General features: G+C 38.0%; 2 protein-coding genes across 2 annotated transcripts in view; both read left to right on the plus strand.

Moving 5' to 3' along the window:
* Positions 1 to 3,991: 3,991 nt before the first annotated feature.
* Positions 3,992 to 9,139, plus strand: LOC108666688 (the record flags this gene model as incomplete). Its single annotated transcript, XM_018153608.2, has 4 exons — positions 3,992 to 4,148; positions 6,111 to 6,494; positions 7,911 to 8,256; positions 9,084 to 9,139. Coding segments are annotated over 4 exons (943 nt in total), but the record flags the coding sequence as incomplete, so codon positions are not given.
* A 220-nt stretch (positions 9,140 to 9,359) lies between these two features.
* LOC108666690 overlaps positions 9,360 to 22,197 on the plus strand; it is a gene marked incomplete at its 3' end in the record, with an annotated part of 48,186 nt that continues 35,348 nt past the window's right edge. The window contains 1 exon segment of the mRNA XM_018153609.1: positions 9,360 to 9,484. Within this exon segment, the coding sequence (XP_018009098.1) occupies positions 9,398 to 9,484 (87 nt within the window).

Raw genomic sequence — 22,197 nt, forward strand, 5'->3', positions numbered from 1 at the left:
CCGTGGCTGCTGTAATGTTGATCTTGCCAGACTAACCGTCAAACTCAAGGCTTGCTGCAATGCTTTGAAATGGCGCGAAGACTTCTGAGGTTTTTGCCTAGAATAGAACCTTACTAGCGAAAGCCTACCTTTACCGGTAAACTGTGCGGCCAAATTTTGAATTCGCCAGCAATTCGACTAATTTTAAAAACTTCTCCTTCCCCACGCGCCTAATTTTTTTTTTTATTTTTATTCATCATCTTATTTCGACATGCCTCGTCCCTGCTTGGAATATGCATTTTTGGGAAGGCAGAATTCTCTTTATTCAACGATAGCAAGGCAAGTTTGCTTGATTAGGTTTATGTTATTTCGTTAAAATTTTAGTGTTTAGATAAAGGCATAAAATGCCACAGCATTGACAATTGAAATATACATTTTAGTTACGTTTGTTTCTATCCAGTGCCGTCCTCCCAGCATGACATACCTATGTTTTGAAGGTAGTCTGACTGTCTGACTCGTAGGCTGGGTTCAATTGACTCAGTGGCTTGTGCGTTGTGCAAAGGAGTACCCAGTTCCCTCGTTTAGACTATTTTTTGTTCGCTCTATACCCGTGATTTGAAGCAATGCTTTTAGTGAATGTTCTTGAGTTGAGAACGTTATCATATTATTAAGTTGAAGTTGTTCAGGTCTGTCATACTTTCAAAACTCGCTAAGCGAACGTAAGTACTTACGCTTTATTATCTTGTCTATGATTGGTGGATTTTGCTTGAGAGGCCGTCAATGATTGGCTGAAGAACTTATGATCTCTTAACTTTTTTCGAAAGTATTGGCCCTGCTGTCTGCCTTGGAGTGATGTTAGTCACAAAATAATATATTGGCTACAAACCGTCTGACTGCATTAGTGTTGGCTGTGGTCGTCGTTGCAACTTGCAATGCCTATTCGTTTGAGTGCAATATCTGGGCTCTGATTTCAAGTTTTCGACCGTATAATTATCGTGTACTTCTGTCGCAAATTAGTCTATCGTCCCATTTATCTTTAAACATATCTATATGCTACTGTTTATGGAGCCTTTCTTATCGTCCTCTGTAATAGCCACCTATTTGTTTTTCGAAGCACTTGAATGGAAAATGCGTAGCACCTTAGCCCGTTTGTGGGTGCTATGTGCACAAAACTTTACCAGTGACACTCGTACTAATTCATGTTCAAGTTAGGATGCATTCACTAGAAGTAAGCACAAAACTTTACCAGTGACACTCGTACTAATTCCTGTTCAAGTCAGGATGCATTCACTAGGAGCTGTCTCTTATACACATCTAGATGTGTATAAGAGACAGCTCTTTGTTCGTGCGGTCCAAACTTTGTCTTCATTATTTTATTTTATGTAACTCAGGATTTCGGTGGTGGCTACGCGCTCTCGATGTATTATGTATTTATCTATATCAAAGATGGTGAACCCTTTTGTTTAACTTAAGAAGGACGAAGCCATAATCTGGCTGTTGTGAAGCTCGAACGTTGTTGTCAATTTTAGTGTTGTAAGTGAAAGTACGCGATCGCTTTTAATCATAGGTTATTATTTTATATGTTAAACGTAAAATATGGATTCAATGTACGCAAAAATTTCTGTCGATGCATCATAAATCAATTTTGAACACGTATCTCATCTTTTATAGCAAGCAAGTATCGCCAAATAAGAAAGTCTTCTTAGAATATTTGGAGAATTGTTTACTACTTGGTGGTATATGTACAGTACTTTACCGGAAAAATATCTTGAGCGGCTATAAATTTAAAGTTTTTGCCGGCTAAAAGGTCAACTTTATAATATTCAGACATACTTTGACCAGTTGCATGCGGCGTCTGGGTTTGTACACTTCTTCATTGCATTAATCAGTACCGATTTTTTGCTACATAATGACTAACAAATGTGAATCCAAGAATCTGATTTTCGGACAGCATTTAAATTGAATAAAAATTCAGTAGCATAATAATTTATCTCTTACATTCTACTGTAAAACGACGTAAACACACGAGATACAGGATGATTCTATTCTATTCTATTCTAATGCCCAGCAAATTACGGACCATGCAGGCAATAAGTCCAGCAGCTATCTCAATCAAACATCAGTTATGGAAAGATCGGGTTCCAAAGGCCGGACCCCTTGTGAATCAAGTAACGAAAAATTCAAGAATCGGCAACAGGCCATGGACCTATTTCTTCAACGCCGACACTTATATTCTATTCTATTCTATTCTATTCTATTCTATTCTATTCTATTCTATTCTATGATGGTAAACGGAAAGTTAGAGCGCGGTTGGTGTTGTGCACCATGTAAACAAATCTTCATCTCAGAGGCACAGACACGAGTTTGAAATTGTGTGGCGTGCGTTACCCGTCAGTGCTCAGTGAGCGCCCAACGGTCGACTGCTGTGCACCAGAACTAACGCGGACACTCTTGTGTATCTTGGTACCAAGATACACAAGGTATAAATTAAAAAAGTAATTTAAATACGCGTCATTATATAATTATACGCAAGTTTTAAATTATAAAAAAAATTTAAACACACGACTAACGCGGGCACTCTTGCGGCACTCGTCGGCACCTCATAACACTCACGGTACAAACTATATGTTCGAAATTATTAATTTTATAAGTTGATTAAAAAAAATCATTGGTGTTTCTGGCATAATCGGCTTAATCTAAAAGTGGTGTTCATTATTGTGACCGGCAGAAAAATTTACACGCTTAAACCGGCTGAATCGCATATGTAAATTATATAAATTTTAGTCAAAATTACCTTTTTTATTTTTTCGTTGACTTTTTAAAATTATATTTGTTCAGCATTTGTAGAAAGTATCTCGGCATGTGCCCAACTTACCAGGACTTATCAATCCCAAAATTGATTTTGTTTGTAATCTCATGACTTATATTCTCACGCGTACTTACAATGGAGGTAAAAACAGTGTTGTGAATTGATATCTAAAACCTATTAAGTTATTCAGCCACTGAATGTTTGTTTTGTATAACTTATAAGTCACAATCAACTGCGCGCTAGCCTGTGCTGTCGACTGATGCCCTCACTGCCCTTGAACGCTGGATTTCCCATTACTAAAGCAATAAATTAAGCTACATGTTCACACCGTTAAGCTTTGAATTTGCATTAGCGTGAAAAATATTCAGTGTCTTTTATAACTATCGATACACATAACAACTTTTCTAAGTTTTTCATTGCTCGATAAATTTTCCCTCACTCTTGACGCCACTAGAAGACAACCTTAAAACTACGGTTGTTGATTGTTGTTTATAGCTTTTTGTTATTTCGTGAATATATAGCAGGATGGATCTCCGCACTGACCTAGATTTGAGATGGTTCTTTCACAGCTCAATCCTTGTTTCCCTGAAGCTTCGCGTGTGTTGGGTTGTTTTGACTTGACAAGCAGCTGCTGACGGCGGTAACTGTGCGCTTCTCTCAATATTTACTTCTTACTGGCACGGCCCTTCATTGTCTTACGTTTGGTCTGAAGTTGGCCTTCAAAATTTATGTCCGTGAATAGTCAAGATGTCAGATTATCGACTTGCAAGGAGCAAAAGATGATAATTCCCTTCTCGATGTTGGAGAGGTGGATGTTTTTTCGGTCAACACAGGATTCGGTATTTTTGTGCATGCGTCCCGATTTTTCGAAATGCATCTTCTTGGTTCAATATTTTTTCGTTACTAGCATTTAAAATATTTTGCGGTAAATAACTTAGAATTGTATCGTGTATCGTGGTTTAAGGTCTTGTAATTGGTATCTTTGATCAAAGTTTATAATCTAGCTTAATATTCAATTGTGTTTAAAGTTTAGCTCCTATTGTAGTTTATAATAAAAACTTTATTTGGCTGTTGTGTTTGCTTTGTGTTATCATATATCATATTGTGTTTAAAGTTTAGCTCCCATTGCAGTCTATACTAAAAACTTGATTTGGCTGTTGTGTTTGTTTTGAACTTGGCAATTAATTGTATTTGGGCGTGCAGACGGCGAGCAGACGACAGCGTGCGACGGTCATGGGACTCTACAACAGGTGAACAAGAGTATGGATCTGGCGACCTATGGGCGAGCATCCAGGGGCCTTACGACTACATCATGACATCGTTCCTTCTACCGCCGCACTCTACATCCACTGACTCACTGGTGCGTCATGCATGCTCATAATACGGAGTTATCTTAAGATATCTCTTGATTTTTTATTTTCTTCGTGAATTTGTTGCTTTCTTACACTCTGCATCTACTGAATCACTGGTGCGTCTTGACATGCTTCATAGTACGGAGTCATCTTAGATATTTCTTCGTGAATTTGTTGCTAACATGCTTCATAATACGGAGTCATCTTAGATATTTCTTCGTGAATTTGTTGCTAACATGTTTCATAATACGGAGTTATCTTAGATATTTTTTCGTGAATTTGTTGCTAACATGTTTCATAATACGGAGTTATCTTAGATATTTCTTCGGAATTTGTTGCTAACATGCTTCATATATTACGGAGTTATCTTAGATATTTCTTCGTGAATTTGTTGCTAACATGCTTCATAATACGGAGTTATCTTAGATATTTCTTCGTGAATTTGTTGCTAACATGCTTCATATATTACGGAACCTCCTTGTCACTTCGTCTCTTTGAGATGCTAACGCTGCTTGTTTCGAGCCAGCTTCAGCGAGCTGGACACTTGAGACCTTCCGCCCCTTGTGGGTGATGAATAATTTTAGACTTTGATTAATTGAGACCTTCCGCCTTCTGGCGATGTTACATTTTGACCTCCGGCGCGAAATAGCTTGATAGCTGAAGCGCTAGCAAACCATTCTACTACTACTACTACTAATTGGCCTCGTTGAGAGATTTTTTGCGTTAATTACGTATCTTCACTGGCTTACTCATGCATACGTTTTCCTCAAACATCAAACCTTTGTATGGTTGATAGATATTTTCGTTACATTTTAGTTACTACTCCCCTTTCCAACCTACTCGAGATTCCAGTTTCACTCTCATCTTTGACAGGCATTTCTGCCTTTTACCTACTGTCTACGGATACACTAAAGGTCTTGATCTGTATTCGTTCGATTAAGGCTAGAATTGAGTGTGATCGTCAGCAGGAAAAGAGTTTATTTCTACCGACTCACTCGTACGTCCTGCATCGTTCCCATTCTTGCAATGTCTGTAGTATGTTGCCAAAAAAAAGTATTTTCCAGGTACATCCAAAAGTCTCTCTGTCGTGCATCCACTAACTCCTTCTAGCAATATATTTCTCATCATTTTACGTCTTTCAGTTATGTACTGACGTCTGTTTCTTCCGCGACTCTTACGCCTAAAATGTATTACGTCTGATCAGGGTCGGTACGATTGAATGTTATATCCGGTATACACAATCATGCTAGAATAATTCTTTGGTCCTTGGCGCATTGGCAAATATGCTTAGCTGGTCTTGTAGGCGAATAAAGATTTCTATGTTGTATTTTTGGATTGATTGTTGTCGAAATGTAATTACTGCGAACAGTGAGAAGAGTAAGTTCATTTGAACATAGTGGCAAATTGTGCTCATTTCAAATGGAAAGATTTCTAATTCTAAAATTCATCCACAATTTTATCCAATTTTCAAATAGTCAATCTATTATTTTAGTAATCGCCAGAACTTTATTTCAGCTCATGTTACTTCACAGGTTGGTGTATATCGTAAAAGTCTCACGTGTATAATTTAAATTTTTGTCTACATTCAGAAGCGATATCTGTTATCATCTTATCATATCTTCTGTTTTATTTTACCAAGTACCGTCAACTGGGGTGACTTCGGCCGCGTTTTTTATTTTGTTTTGCAAACAAAAACGGGGTCATAAACGCCAGGGTTGCAAACGAAGTCATAAATGCCGGAGTGACTTTTGCCATCGTTTATGACCCCGCTTTTGTTTGCAAAACAAAACAAAAAACGCGGCCGAAGTCACCCCGGCGGCCGAAGTCACCTCAGTTGACGGTAACTAATTTGATTTTGTATTTTTTGCATTATTAGCAACCTGTTAGCGCATAGTACTCAGTTATTCTTAGCAACCTATTCATTTTACTAATTATTTTACATGTGTGCTGAATCACCTTGCATGTTCCAGAACAAGCCACCGAACCTGTCCTCCTCCCGAACCTCTTTGTCCACATCGACGGCGGCGGCCCTCGCTTCCTTGACCACCAGCAACCCCTTCCCCGTGTTCACGCCCCAGCGCCCTACCACGAAGAACCCCTCGATGCCCTTGGACCCCTCGATGCCCTCGGACCCCTTGATGCCCTCGGACCCCTCGATGCCCTCGGACCCCTTGCCGCCCTCGGACCACCTCGAACTCTCCTGGGACCCCGACGATATCTTGGCTTCACTCGCCAACTACCGACAGTGGAACACACGAGATTTTCTGCTCGAGTACAGAATGCTTTATGTGTGGATGATTCAACTTCAGCTCAAGTGGTATGCCGTCACGTCGCAAGACGCCGTACAGCGCAGGGTTAGTTTTCCAGGTTTAAGAGTGATTAATTAAAGCGAAGTGCCCTACTGTAATTAAAATGATTTATAGAAGTAATATTTGACGTGAGCCGTACTGTAATTAAAACGAAGTATAGAAGTGATATTTTGACGTGAGCCGTACTGTAATTAAAACGAAGTATAGAAGTAATATTTGACGTGAGCCGTACTGTAATTAAAACGAAGTATAGAAGTAATATTTTGACGTGAGCCGTACTGTAATTAAAATGAAGTATAAAAGTAATATTTGCATGAGCCGTACTGTAATTAAAACGAGGTATAGAAGTAATTTTTGGGGAAGAATATAAATATGATGAAATTAGTTTACTAGATTGCAGAAGTTTGGGGGTATTTGTAATGCAAAAATGTTTATGTCGTGAATAACTTCTGTAGAACTTCCTGCTTTCTAAGCTCAGCTTTCATGCCAAGTCTAAAAAGGGCTTTTTTTAAACAATTTTGCTCAGCACAATTTACTCTCCTGAAGCCTATGGTATTTATTACTCGTATCCTATCCAGGCCTCAAATCCTTCCCTACTGAAAACTTGATCGATATTTGAGGAATAGATATATATTTTATACAATATGAACGTGATAAATGAGTCGGCTCACGTGGCAAGAGATATGTCATTATGCATCATGCAATCCGAAGAATATTACTCATTTAAGATTCCCCTCTTGGGGTAAACTGAGCATGATTTGCTGCAAAGATCCGTAATGAATTGACTTAGTAAAAGAAGTGTTTTAATACTTCGTTAATTGTATATGACCTTTGAGTTCTATCGCACACTCTTCTCATCATGAGTACCTACCTAAATTTTCTGCTGAAACCCTTAAGTATTGCAAGATAACAATTTTTTAGAGATTATTTAAAAGTTTATTTAGTCCTGAATTTGTAGTTCGTCATATTTACATCTGTGTTTAGTCTTGCTGTTATTGGAAGACTCTCAAATAATCGACCTGAAATTATTACTTGGGTTTTTACAAAATAATTTAGGGTCATTTTCGAAGGGTATCATTTGTCCCTTCAGAGCGATATCTTTCTTTAGTGGTCTAGATTTCATGTCATTAAGCCTACATTAATTGATTTACCTGAAGTAGAGGACTTTCAGCTCAGATGTTCAAGATTTATCGTCTCAATTATCAAAATTTCTTGGAGAACTCTTAATTCACTAGGATGAACCTCTTGAATGTTAGAGCCTAACTTTTCGGAAGTTCTCTTTCTTTTCAAATTATCATTTCATGTTCAAATTTTCATTTGATGATCAGATTTTCATTTGACGAGCAAATTATCATTCCATGATCAAATTTTCATTCCATGATCAAATTTTCATTTCATGACCAAATTCTCATTTCATGATCAAATTTTCATTTCATGATCACTAAAAATTGACTGTTTCAGGCACAACACGAAGAGCTCCAGCGCTACTCCTACCTACGCGAGATGTTCACGGAGCAAGGCAACCGCCTGCTGGCTGAGTCCCGTACCCGCGACTCTACTCCTACGTCTCCTACTGAAGGCGCTCCTACGTCTCCTACTGAAGGCGTCGGCAGCTCTGAAGTCCTCCAGACCTCCTTCACGAGCACCACTGCCGTCATGGAAGGATCTGCAGAAGTGGACTTCGTGGAGCCTGCAGTTCTGCAGCACAAACTTCGGTGTCTCGAGAGCAAGTGGCTGCAGCTTGAGGCCAGCGTCGCGCCTCCCTCCGCTGCTGGCGAGAAACAAAATCCTTGCGTCTTCCGCTTAGGTCAGTAAAGCTTTAGTTCTCTTTACTTTATTTTCTCTTTTTCTACTTTTTATGCATATTTTCAAAATTTTTCTTAGCTCCCTCACTATGGAACGTGCTCTGCTCTTTAAGTTCTAGCTTCCTCAATATTTAATGTGCTCTCAAACTTCTGTTGTACCAGTTGTTACGATAATTTCTTCTTAGAATTAAAACATTTACTTAGGCCCTGTCTCTTATACACATCTAGATGTGTATAAGAGACAGCAGCAACACGTATACGGAGCTCATGTAAAAAATGTATATACGGTGGCGCGAGCCACGTGACATTTCAGTGTCTACTTTGGTCGCCATATAAGCTGTACTTCTGTTGAGCGTCTGCCAAGGACCCCAGACATCGGCATTACTGTAGAGAAGATTGAATGGCTGTCACGCGACACTAGCTTTGAATACTTCTTTACAATAAGGCAGCGTGTTAAAATTTAAAAATTGAGTTTAAATTTAAAAATTTAACTGAATGCCCAAAGTTTGCTTAAATGTAATTTTTATTCGAATGCTTCTTTACAATAAAGCGGCGTGTTAATTAAAAATTAACTGAATGCCCAAAGTTCGCTTGGATAAAAATTTTTTTTCGAGCAATATAGGGTTGAAACCTTGAAAATGAGAGGTTTGTATATATGGCAGACAAATTATAAATGCGCTGCCGCATCGAAATTGTTGTAGTTTTTATTAACATTTGGGATATACATGTTCATGTTGCTTTATCTCTCACTTCATATTTCATCTTGACACTCTCATTCCTTAAATGAAAATTGCACGTATTTTCAACTGTATATATAATCACCCCGCAGACCTGGCGCTGGAAGAAGAGGTGCTGGTGACGTGGCTGGCAGAGATACACAATTAACATGAATTTTACTTATAATCATCACTCATATTCATAATCATCACTCATATTCATAATCAAGACTCATAATCACCTAAATCACCCCGCAGACCTGGCGTTGGAAGAAGAGGTGCTGGTCGCGTGGCTGGCTGAGATACACAATTAACATGAATTTTACTTATAATCATCACTCATAATCATAATCATGAGTCATAATGACCTAATGACCCCGTAGACCTGGCGCTGGAAGAAGAGGTGCTGGTGACGTGGCTGGCAGAGATGGAGGCCGCTCTGCCTCCTCTCACCTTCTTTGCTCCGCGCGCCAACTCCCTGGCCAAGCTCACCGAGCGCCTTGCTCACAACCAGGTATTTGCACGATTTTATTATACATAATTATAACCTCATCATGTTTTCAATATTATCTCTTTAACCTCCTCATATTTTCAATACTGTCTCTTTTATTTTGTCATGTTTTCAATATTATTCCATTGTTCTAGTTTTATTAATGTATCCAAGCTCACCGAGCGCCTTGCTCACAACCAGGTCTGATATTTGCATGCTTTTATTATACATAATTATAACCTCATAATGTTTTCAGTATTATTATTTTTGTTCAAGTTTTCTTAATATACCCAAGCTCACCGAGCGCCTTGCCCACAACCAAGTCAGATATTTAATGTCTTATTTTCCTAATTATTAATTACTTCCTGGTGATTCAGTATTAATTCTCATAATACAATATTAGTATCAGCAGTAATTATATGCTTATTTTAGAGACTATTCACTTTTTCCGATAGCAATTCATCATATTTATAAACTGATTCTTTCGCATAGTCCCTTTAACAATTTATTGGAACGAAGACGTGTAAAATCATATTTATTCGACTTTATCGCGCAGCTAACTGATTACATTCTTGTTGGCCTACGTTGCCCTTCCTCATATACACTGTTGGTCCCATGCATTGATAAGAAATCTGTCTATATTTTAAGTAAGACAATTATAGTAAATCTATTACATCTATCATCTCACCGATCAAACGCAAGGTAAGTGCATTTATAATTGATTGTTTAGTTTTATGTGCCCAGTCGCTCAGGACCTTAATCACTAGAGTTGCACATAGCTCATTTGACGTCATTGAATCATATGTTTACGCTTATAGGTAATACAATTGCTAAATTTCCATAATTTTTTAGTTATTTCACATCTTAATTTTGAAAGTGGTGAGAAACTTGTATTTTGTGAGACGTAGTAGAATTTATACTGTTCGAATCTCGGATGCATCATGTTGACCTGCCGAATTTCAAATGAGAATTCGAACCTCGAGTGATTTTTGGCGTTCAATTTTTCGGTTACTTCAATGATGGGAAAAGCATGTTTTTGGCTTAGGACATATTTATTTGATCGCCTATCACTTAGTGAATTGGCAAACAATATTTCTTTGCAGCTCATGTCATGCAATTGGAGGTTCTTATTCCTATTGAATTTTTTGGATAGCTGAAAAGTTTAATGTAATTATTTCAAGAAATGTCGAGTGCGTAAATACCTCCTTGAAAAATGGAGGCCACACACTTTTTCAAGTGCCACGAGTTAGCGCATTTGAATTTTTTTTATGTAGAAAAAATTATATTTATATTCCATTCTCGTGCAGCGCCTTTGCGGTGGCCATTGTGTTTTACCCGGAAAAACGGTGAAATAGTTTAGAAAAACAACAAAATTCCTACATAGAAATTTGGCATCTAATCGTGACAATGTCGACGCATTTGAATGTTATAAGTCTAGAAATATCCTCTGTCAACAAATCAAGAGAGGATGGAACCTACTTTGAAATTTTACATCTGCTCATAAATATATCAGCGCATTTAACTAGTAATAGTATGTCAAGATATACCCCAAGAAAGTTTGAGATACACTGCACTGAAACTTGATGTGCAAAACTTCGTCACCGTGTGGCATTAGCAGCACAAAGCAACACATTCCCCTCTCGCGGTTAGCCGCATGTTCCCTCGTGGTCCTCAGCTGACAAAACAAGCGTCACTCTCACTCGTGTTGTTGCCCGCTTCCACCCTCTTATTGATAGCTGCTCTCAGAAAAATTGAGAGACTTTGTCCAAATAATGATGTATTTTTGCCCCTGCGTGGGCCATCCTGACTTAGTTTGGGCAGCAACATGGCGTATCACTGCTACATGCTGGAATAAAGTGTCACTATTTAGGCAACGTGACCTTTTTAATTAAATAGATTGTGTTTTACTTTTGTGCCTTACCAGTCGCAGTATGCCTTCTGACGCTAATGCGATCACGCGAACACAAGGGTGAGGAACTAATCGAGTTACTTAGTCTGGCATGTTTGCCTCGGTCCAGGATATTTACTGGGGTTCAGTAGCAAGCTTTATCTTGTCTTTGGACAGTTGTTGTTACTTGATCATGATGTTGTTTTGGTAAAAGAATAGAGAATTAGTTTAGTGTCCCGGGCCCATACTTTCAAAAAAAGTTAAGAGATCGTAAGTTCATCGGCCAATCATTGACGGCCTTTCAAGCAAAATCCACCAATCATAGACAAGAAAATAGAACGTAACTACTTACGTTCACTTGGCGAGTTTTGAAAGTATGGCCCCTGGCAGGATATTTACTGAATGGGGTTCAATAGAAAACTTTATGTTGTCTGTAGACGTTTGTTGTTACTTGATCATGATGTTGTATTGGTAAAAAAATTAAATCGATATGTCTCTTCATAATTAATGCTCTTATATGTCTATGTCTTAATATCTTTTATATATGATAAAAGATGTTAAGTCGATAGTATCCATGTGTGTAGTAGCTTCACGCATTTGACGAATAAATATGTTGCTAGTAGACGGCCAGAATTGACGATAAATACGACTTTCAAATGTGATGACATGCGACTAATTATTATGCTACTGGACTCGTATTATAAGGGTTAATGGGCGCTCGTTCCGTGGCCAATAGCACGGTAAATAGTGGCGGATTTAAAAGTTTCACTGGCCGCGCGCTTGCCTCTATGTTCCATATGATTTGTACTGTAGTTTCTATAAATTTTAATTTTATTTTATCGCAGCTTAGAAATCTTTAAGTTGCAAAACATGAACATGAGACTTTTTTCGCACTTGATAACGAAACTTTTGTGTTTTTTTCGTTGCACAGAACCATGTTTAAGTGATATGTAAGTGATATTAAATTAAATAAAACTTCCAATTGTGCTAGCTATATATAGTCACTGACCATCTTAACGCTGCACGTGAACATTGTTTGGTTTACTCAACTTCATTCAGTGCACAGAATGAGCCATTGAACCAAGCTGTGTCCTTGCGCATTTTTTATTTTCGTTGTTTTTTATCACACTTTTTCAGCTCCTGCACTAGAATGTCCTTGCATGGAGGCATTGGTCACAGGCCTGTAGTTCGCATTGCAGTAAACTGTATATCATTTTATGTTCATTTCTCGCCACCACGCACACAGTATAAAATATTTCATAATGTTAACGGTAATTCTGCTCTAATGGACTTTGCGCCCATTCAGTTGAAATATTTCGAGTTTTTTTGTGTATGAACAATGTAATGTTCAGATGTTTCAAACTTCCGAGTAATTTAAAGCTATTATCCTTAATTACGTACGAATGATATGTCATCTTTCTGAAATAGCAAAACTCTTGAAATTCCTTATACGAGCAATTCTAACAATACTACGCAATTCATTTCTATGCATTCATGTCAAATATATTTGTTGGTTTTCTGCTTGAATATTTGAATATTTATTTGTCTACTAAAAAATTTAAAGTGAAACGTTTGATGGAATATCGGTCTGTACGTGATCGGTATACTCAGGAATTGACTGAAACCTTTCCAGTTTCATTTGCCGCGTTTATAATACATACTTCGTTTGTTTCTCACAACTATCACTCCACTCTTAGGTTTGATTTTTTTAAGGTCAGTAGTATATTCTTGGTGCAAAAAAGTGCGTAGTTTTATTTTAATATAACTTTAGATTCGATAAGTATAAAATAAATGCTTTGATAAATGTAAAGCTATTAAAATTTTTAATTAATGGTTCAAATTCATTTCAATGTATTCTTAATAGCAATGAATACCATATGCATGTATCCGCGAATTTGAACCTCAACCCTCCATTTTGTGGCAACATGAATCAACAGTCAGACATAGGCAGGGAAAGCCGCTTGCCGTGACTTGCAGTTCGATGTTGGAAACTTGGAGCTGCGTTCCCGCTTCTGTACTGCGGGCCATACTTTCAAAACTGGCTAAGTGAACGTGAGTACTTACGACCTATTTTCTCGTCTTATGATTGGTGGATTTTGCTTGAAAGGCCGTCAATGATTGGCTGATGAACTTACGATCTCTTAACTTTTTTTGAAAGTATGGGCCCTGCTCGGCATTCCGCTTTGCAGCTATCGTGTTTTTCGTAGGGAAAAACACCGCCATTTAACACGCAATGTAGACTCGTGCGTTGCGGTATGACCTTTCTTATTATAGCTGATCGAATTTGTTATTTGAATTTGGTCTTGTCTATACTATTGTGCTGCAAGTTTAGGACTTATTTAGTATAATATCGATATTTTGATATAATTAAGTATAATATCGATATTTCGATAGAATTTAGGATAATATCGATATTTCGATATTATTTAGTATAATATCGATATATCGATAGAATTTAGTATAATATCGAGTATCCATTCATATTTAACGGTCATTTTTACCTACTCTGGCATCCCTTGTGGTTACTGTACTGGAAAGTAAAGTATTGGTTATCTGATTTACGTTTGTAAATAATCGTTTCGAATCAGAGTATTCCGCTGTTATTATAAACAGTTAACGACTTGATATTGCACCACCAATGACGCGGCGAGTTCCACAATTATTTTTAGCGCATTTTCTTATTTAGGGAAAAAATTCGCTATTGTGCTCGCCATGTCCGTCCGTCTGTCTGTCCGTCCGTGACTTCACATTTTTGTCGACGAGAAAATGCGCTCAGTACTCACTGCAGTGAGTACTGAGTTATATTCTTTATGTTAGCGACTGGCAAATGCATCTCACGATGCAACTGAAACAAATCAAACAATAGCTGAGCTACCTGGCTTTTACAGGCACAAGATCGTTTCCTTATCGCGAGCACGATTTTGGTTTGATGAGTTCGTCAAACGATTCTATAAACTTGAAATTGCACACTCCTCATATAAACCTAAAATATATGGAATTATCGCTTGTTCTCAAATTGTTCTGCCAAAGAGAAGTTTGTTATCAAGTACTAAATATAATAACTTATTCAACGGTATAATATTAATTTTCTTGTTTCCTGTTTGTGCCTTTACATTTATGGTTATACCGAAGATTGATTTGCTTCGCGCACAGTCGCGATATTTACGTGCCAATATTACTTCATGTATACAGCTCTTGGCGGGCGTTTACTCAAAGCATAGGTGTGTTATTTATGTTGCATGCGCGATTGCCTGCCAGGAATGGGATATTATTTGCGTGATCACAGACTTGAAGAGCTAAAAGTATGATGCACGAGCTAGGCTCACGATCTCAACCTACATTTAAAGCAATTCACTTGCCTCGTTATCGGTAAAGACATGCGCGCACCCTGGGCGGGCTTGTGCTTTGTAATATTTATGCGTCTGCTGGAAATTTATGGTGCGTAGGTTAGTTGGTACCAGTCGTTGATTTTTTGATGTGTAAATTGGAGTTGGGTAGTTATTGTATTTATCGTTGATTTATCGTATGGCATTTTTCATAAATGCTCATATTATGGTATTTTTGGGGTTGCATACTGGGTTTTCGTTATTTTGTCATATGGTATTTCTCATGCATAATCAAATTAGGATTTTTGTGTGCTACATACAGTATTTTTCATCAATTGGCTCTTAGCTGTTATCGTATTCTCTCTGGTGAATACAAATTTATTTCAGCTTTCCCGGTAATCTGTGTAAATAATATGGCTCATCGCTTTGTTACATTTGTATTTCCATTATTTATCCACGATTTTCCCTCGTGCGATGAACATTCTGAATAGCGCTGTTTCTTCTTGAAGAACCTTATTATAACTGTTATTAATAACTGTTTCGTGCGTCATTTTTTTTTATTAAACCACGTTTCATATAACCACAATTTTACACACAATTTGGTTTTTATTATGAACGTGCTTTGCTATAGTTAATTATTAATCATGTGATCGTTCACTCTATATTCTATATTTTGAACGGTGCCAACGTTTACATATTCGCACTTATTATTGGAATTGTGGTGCTCATGCACCTGAAAAGTCAGAATATGTCTCCAGCGACAGGTATAAGGTGTTTGGTATTGATTAATTAATTTTGCCCTTATTCTATCCAGCATTTTAATTAATAATGTTCACACCACCGTTTGCTCTATATGTCATAGAGTGAACGTCTACCCGCGGTGACAGAGCGCGTTTTTACCTCAGCAATACGGGACTCGATATCCTTGCCTCACATCTCCCATATCTTCGCTGTGATGTATTTATCTGTTGATGAACAGATAAATGTGATATTTGTGATGAACAGATAACCCCTTATCTGTTGTGATGATCTGTTGATGCATTTTCCGCTTCTCGGTGCCGTACGTCACATTTATCTGTTGATGAACAGATAAATGTGATATCTGTTATGAACAGATATAACCCTTATCCGTTGTGATGAATTGTAGGTGTATTATCCACGTCCCGGTGCCTCGTACTGAGGATTAAAATGATGAGGGGGTCTCGTCACAGCGTTCGTGTTGTGCGTCACGCTTCACTGATGTTGACATCGCTAATTACTTACTTGTGTTTGAAAATGACGCCTTTGGCTGATGTTCGTCCAAGTGCACGCAACTTCACTCTTTTCAGTATTACCACTGCAAGACTTGATGCCTCGGCGCATTATTTAAGTACAGCATTGCATTAGTGTGACTTTCATGTATTCTACTCTATTCTTATATAGTTTACGTGTTAAAAATTGAAACGAAGGTTTTGTAATAAGGTGTTTGGTATTGATTAATTAATATTGCGATTATTCCATTCAGCATTTTAATTATTATTGTTCTCATCTCCGTTTGCTCTATAGAGTGAACGTCTACCCGCGGTGACAGAGCGCGTTTTTACCTCAGCAATACGGGACTCGATATCCTTGCCTCACATCTCCCATATCTTCGCTGTGATGTATTTATCTGTTGATGAACAGATAAATGTGATATTTGTGATGAACAGATAACCCCTTATCTGTTGTGATGATCTGTTGATGCATTTTCCGCTTCTCGGTGCCGTACGTCACATTTATCTGTTGATGAACAGATAAATGTGATATCTGTTATGAACAGATATAACCCTTATCCGTTGTGATGAATTGTAGGTGTATTATCCACGTCCCGGTGCCTCGTACTGAGGATTAAAATGATGAGGGGGTCTCGTCACAGCGTTCGTGTTGTGCGTCACGCTTCACTGATGTTGACATCGCTAATTACTTACTTGTGTTTGAAAATGACGCCTTTGGCTGATGTTCGTCCAAGTGCACGCAACTTCACTCTTTTCAGTATTACCACTGCAAGACTTGATGCCTCGGCGCATTATTTAAGTACAGCATTGCATTAGTGTGACTTTCATGTATTCTACTCTATTCTTATATAGTTTACGTGTTAAAAATTGAAACGAAGGTTTTGTACTTTTTGGGGCATTAAGTAGGAATAAGCTGGGCCCTGCATGGGGCCATACTTTCAAAACACACTAAGTGAACGTATAAGTATACTTACGCTCTATTTTCTTGTCTATGATTGGTAGATTTGGCTTGAAAGGCCGTCAATGACTGGCGGATGAACTTAGGATCTCTCAACTTTTTTTTTAAGTATAGGTCCAGATTTACGAGTTTGGTGGCTGTGAGCTCCACAATGTGTGGTGCATCAGGCAATCAATAGCAGGACGTGCGCTGCAACTTGCCAGCCACGATATTGATTATACCTTCACCTCGCGTCCGCTGCCGCCTTATAGCGCCCTCAAATTTTACGTAATTTAAACATTTTTAGCGCATTTTCTCATTTATGGAAAAAAAGGCGCTATTGTGCACGTCATGTCCGTCTGTCCATCTGTCCGTCTGTCTGTCTGTCCGTGACATCACGTTTTCGTTTAGGAGAAAATGCGCTCTCTGTCACTCACTGCAGTGAGTACTGAGTTATATTTTTTGTATTGCTGCTCTGTATTTCATGTTTGGACAATGATATTTTGCGCATTTTTTCCCTAACTTCTAGGTTTGTAACTTACTTTAAATAGTCAATTAATAATCATCCATGTCGGTTTCGTGATTACGAAAGATATATCTGAAATTCTGAAGAAATATCTGGCCTTGTCGGCCAGATATTACGTTCTGTAATATCTGGCTTATGTGAATATTCTAAACTATAATCGAGAAATGTCTCTCTATTTGATCGGTTGAGTTAGTTGCGTTACCTTATATGTCAAGGGTGGCGGCTGCTGCAGCGGTGTCAGCCGTTGCTGCAATAGCGGTAATTACTGTGGAGCACCTCGCGCGTTACTGTTCTGCTGGTGCCTTTTATTGGCCGGGCGTGACTTGCCCGTGGCGACTTTAGGGCGATGCCGCGAGAAGAGGCCGTGAGTTCTACCGATGAAATAGCCACAGTTGCGCGTTAGTACGTCGGCGCGGAGAATTGGCGTTGAAGTTTTGTCACTTTCGACGGGATGTTGGAAAATTATCGGACGCTGTTTCAGTACGTCGGCGCGGCGAATTGGCGTTGAAGTTTTGTCACTTTCGTCGGGACGTTGGAAAATTATCCACGCTTGCTCAGTACGTCGGTTCGGCGATTTGGCGTTGAAGTTGTGTCACTTCCGTTGGTACGTTGAAAAATTTTCGACGCTTGTTCAGAATGTCGGCTCGGCGATTTTGCGTTGAATTTTTGTCACTTTCGTCTAGGCGTCGGAAAAGTATCAACGCTGTGTAAGTCGGCTCGACAAATAGGCGTTGAAGTATTGTCATTTCAGTCGAGATGTAGGCAAAGTATCAATGCTGGCTTGTCAACATCGACGGCTCAGTTGCAAGTTTTATATTGGCATATTCGTGTAATGACGTTTCATCCCATTTTTACAGGCATTGGGCAGATACCAATTATTAATTAAAATAACAGTAACTTTCTGTCTCTCGAATATAATAGGAATCATTGTTTTTTTAACATTTTATTTTTATTTCATTGAGTAACGATGTTTGTTCAGAACGCCGCGCATTAAATGCTGTAAGAAGCAAGCTTCGGAGTGTTGATATAATGACAATATACGACGATGTACGCTTATATTGGTCTTGTAATTTAGAGTTTAGTGTTTTCAGCTATTGACATATTCTCACCTCGTGATAAGGGAACCGTCGTGCGGTAAAATTCAACAACTATTCCAGTTCGTTTACAACTATTTGATGTTTAATTTAAATCAAATTATAATTAACATTGTTTTGCATTAGATACTCCGAGAAATCGGCAGGGTAATAAATTTAACTGATTAATTTGTGATTTGGTTGAGTTCTGATTTGTTTGAAATGAAAAGATTCACGAAATTTCCGACGTACAGGTATTGTGGTGTCGAAGACTTGACTTAGATTGCTTACTTGAATCCAAATAAAATAATTTGTTTTTGTCTGTTAAACCAGTCGACCTGGTGTGCTATGATCAACTTGATAGCCAAGCTGTGTACAGTTTGAACACACTGCATTTGATTATTTAATCAAATGTTTGGTTGATTATTTGCTTCTACTTTTAGTCCAACCTAAAACCACCTTCACTGATTAGTAAACACAATTTTAAATTATTGAGTTCTATCTAAATAACTGGAAACTCGATTGTTACTATGATTGAATGTATCGCGTCACAAAATTTGTACTGAAAGTCTACCACCAGATCGAAATTATTATCTTTTCCTGTTCAGTTTGCGAACTTATTACACGATTATATGCGGGTGTGCACCATTTAGGGTGCACGGGAGCAGCCTCTGTAGAAGTACATTGTGCAAGTTTTATGTTCTATCTGTTCTCACTTCATTCTTTCTCTTTTTCAACATTTAAATTAGTTTTGTAACGAAACGACGAAACGAGCGCCTCAGTTGCGCGTGTCATTGACCTGCTCCACCGAGTCACGCATCGCTGCCGTTTGAACGCAGCTACCAGCGCTCCTACTACCACCGCCATCTTCATTGTCTCCCGTGAGTGTCGATACACCAAGCCATCATTATTTTGTTGCATCTTTTGTCATCATATGGCAGGCTGCAACTACCACCGCCATCTTCATTGTCTCTCATGAGTGTCGATACACCAAGCCATCATTATTTTGTTGCATCTTTTGTCATCATACGGCAGGCTGCAACTATAATATCAGCGACATCTTCATTGTCTCCCGTGAGTGTCGATACACCAAGCCATCATTATATTTTTGCATCTTGACTTATATCGAATTTTCGAGGAATCAGATCAGTTCTTTGCAAATTTTGAGCTCGACTGAAAATCTCTGAGTGCCGATAATTCATCACTGGCCGTATATGTTTCTATTTGTCTAATTTTAAAATGCACATATCGTTCTCGACTAATCTTTTAACTTTTGTAGAATATGGAAATCGTTTTTTTTTTTGCATATTTTAGTATGTGGTAAAAAGCGGCTGGACACTTGTCGTACAATTTCTATCCAACCATCTGTTTATACTCGCGTTTGTATCAGTGCTATGGCGTATGGCGTTAATATCTTTTTAATGCAGAAATGAAAAAAATGAAGCTCCGCGCTGGCCAATTCTATACACAGTTCTTTATTGCGTGGCTAATTAAACATGCGTCGCTATGAGCTTCTGAGGCTTTTTGCTAATAAGAAACCTTTATTTAGCCATCTGTCAGAGCAACGCGTCAACATGTGCGCTTTACCTGTTCGCTGGAATATTATTATCAAATTTTAGATCTTACATGACATTTCAGCCTGTTGCTTATAAGCTTCATATAAAAACACTTATTTTTTTATTCTCCAATCCATATTAAAATCCCATCCAATTGAAAGTTTTTTTTTATTGTTCACTATACGGAATAATGCAATTCCTATCTGAACAATGTTTCTCGGTTTTCGTAGCTTCTTGAATTGTAATGCGCTTGTTCATCATTTTACATTTCGTGTTGAATTCAATGCAATTTACCTGGTTTTATTTCATGAAGGAAATTCTTTAGCTTTAGTTAACTCAATATAAATTTTTTTTTTTCAAAGACTAGCCATGTGTGGAAAATTCATGTCACTTCCGTTCGGCTGTCAAATGAAACTTGCCAGTCATTTGTGATTAGGTTCAGCGACCGGTTGCTGTATATGATCTCTGCTATGCAACTATAAATAAAGAAGTCTAATGATTTAATGTATCTGCAACACCGATGAATCGCAATGCATGGAGTGTAGCAATAATCGTCGCTGGAGTTCTTTCCCGGTGTCATAAATCACCAGAGTGGGCCCCCACAATTTATGAACTTTCAGTCATGCAGTCCTACGCTTCGAAAATGAAACGAATTTCAAATAATATATATTATTAATTTCTCCACCAGCTATCATGGTGTCTTCATTGAAAACCTTTTGTTAAAAAAGTGAGATTTTAATATCCTGTGGTACAGCAACAGGATTGCGTTTTCGGTATAAAATATTTTATGAGGTAAGCCACTGGTAAATTTTTTTCAGTGTGCGGTGGCTGCAGCCGTAGTGATTTCATCTTGATTCGAAGTCGATTTCAAATTGGTGTTTAATGCGTGTATTCAGTTAATGCATGTATGTTTATCTACTTTCACTCTTCATATTCATAATAAATTTGTCATATTCATCTCGCCTTAAATATTCGCTTATAAATTGCTTGTGATGGAATGTTGTCCCGGTAATACTGGAATGCAGACAAAGCAAATTTTCATGCTGAAAAATTGTGTCAGTTAGATTTCTTTAGCTGGAATAAAGTCATTCAAAATAACTCTCTTTGACGAAAGAATTATCGAAAATTCTCATTGCCATTTTTAGCGCATTTTCTCATTTATGGAAAAAATGCACTATTGTGCTCGCCATGTCCGCCCGTCCGTCTGTCTGTCCGTCTGTCCGTGACCTTAAGTTTTCGTCGACGAGAAAATGCGCTCTCTGTCACTCACTGCAGTGAGTACTGAGTTATATTTTTTTGCTACTCGCCTACATTTTTCGGCGCTGCATGGCTCGGCAGAGAGAACAATTGGTTAAGTGAATTCGTTGACGGGCCGTGAGGCGAGGGTTGGATCGTATACGTCTTATTCCGGGGCCTCCTTATTACAGGTGCGCGACGGTGACACCAAGCATGGCCGAGTTACCGCGACTCTGTTTTCTTTCAGTCTTTCTGAGATCATGAGGATTCGGTAATTTTTTTTTAGCTGTAATGCTATAGTAATTTTTGATTTTAAATTTTTCAATAGCACGCTTCATGCAACTCTTCAATGAAGAAATGCCCGGAAAAGGGAACCAATAATTTATCCCTGCCGAAGACAACATTCAATACCAGCATATTTACGTCATGCACATTTGTTTATTTTCCATTCATCATCGTTGTTCTGTGAAATCGTCGTACCGTTGCAAATTAAAAGAAATTTGTCAATTCATTTACGCTTAACCAAAACTCGTAAGAGGAAATTCCAAAGTTATCCTTGAAGTTAACATTCGATAATATCATATCTACCTTTTACACATTAGTCGATATTTCGTCATGGCATCACCATACTTAGTTCTTTGAAGTCGTCGTACCGTTGTCTATTAAGATAAATTTGGCATTCAATTCCTTTAGGCTAAACTAAAACCCGTAAAAGGAAAATTTAAAACTTATCCCTGTAGACAACATATCTATCCCCTATATTAACATATCCCCTTTATTAACATACAGTGGGGGGAAATAAATATTCGTACACTTGAAAAATCGTATTTTAATGTATGTAAGTACACAAACTTAACAGGAAAAGTGATTTAAATTATGTATAGAGACGCATAGTATTCAAAAATACTATCAAAAGAAATTAAATCTCAATGCAACAAAAAA

This window comes from Hyalella azteca, unplaced genomic scaffold, assembly GCF_000764305.2.
Source record: "Hyalella azteca isolate HAZT.00-mixed unplaced genomic scaffold, Hazt_2.0.2 contig3813, whole genome shotgun sequence".
NCBI classification, from domain to species: domain Eukaryota; kingdom Metazoa; phylum Arthropoda; class Malacostraca; order Amphipoda; family Hyalellidae; genus Hyalella; species Hyalella azteca.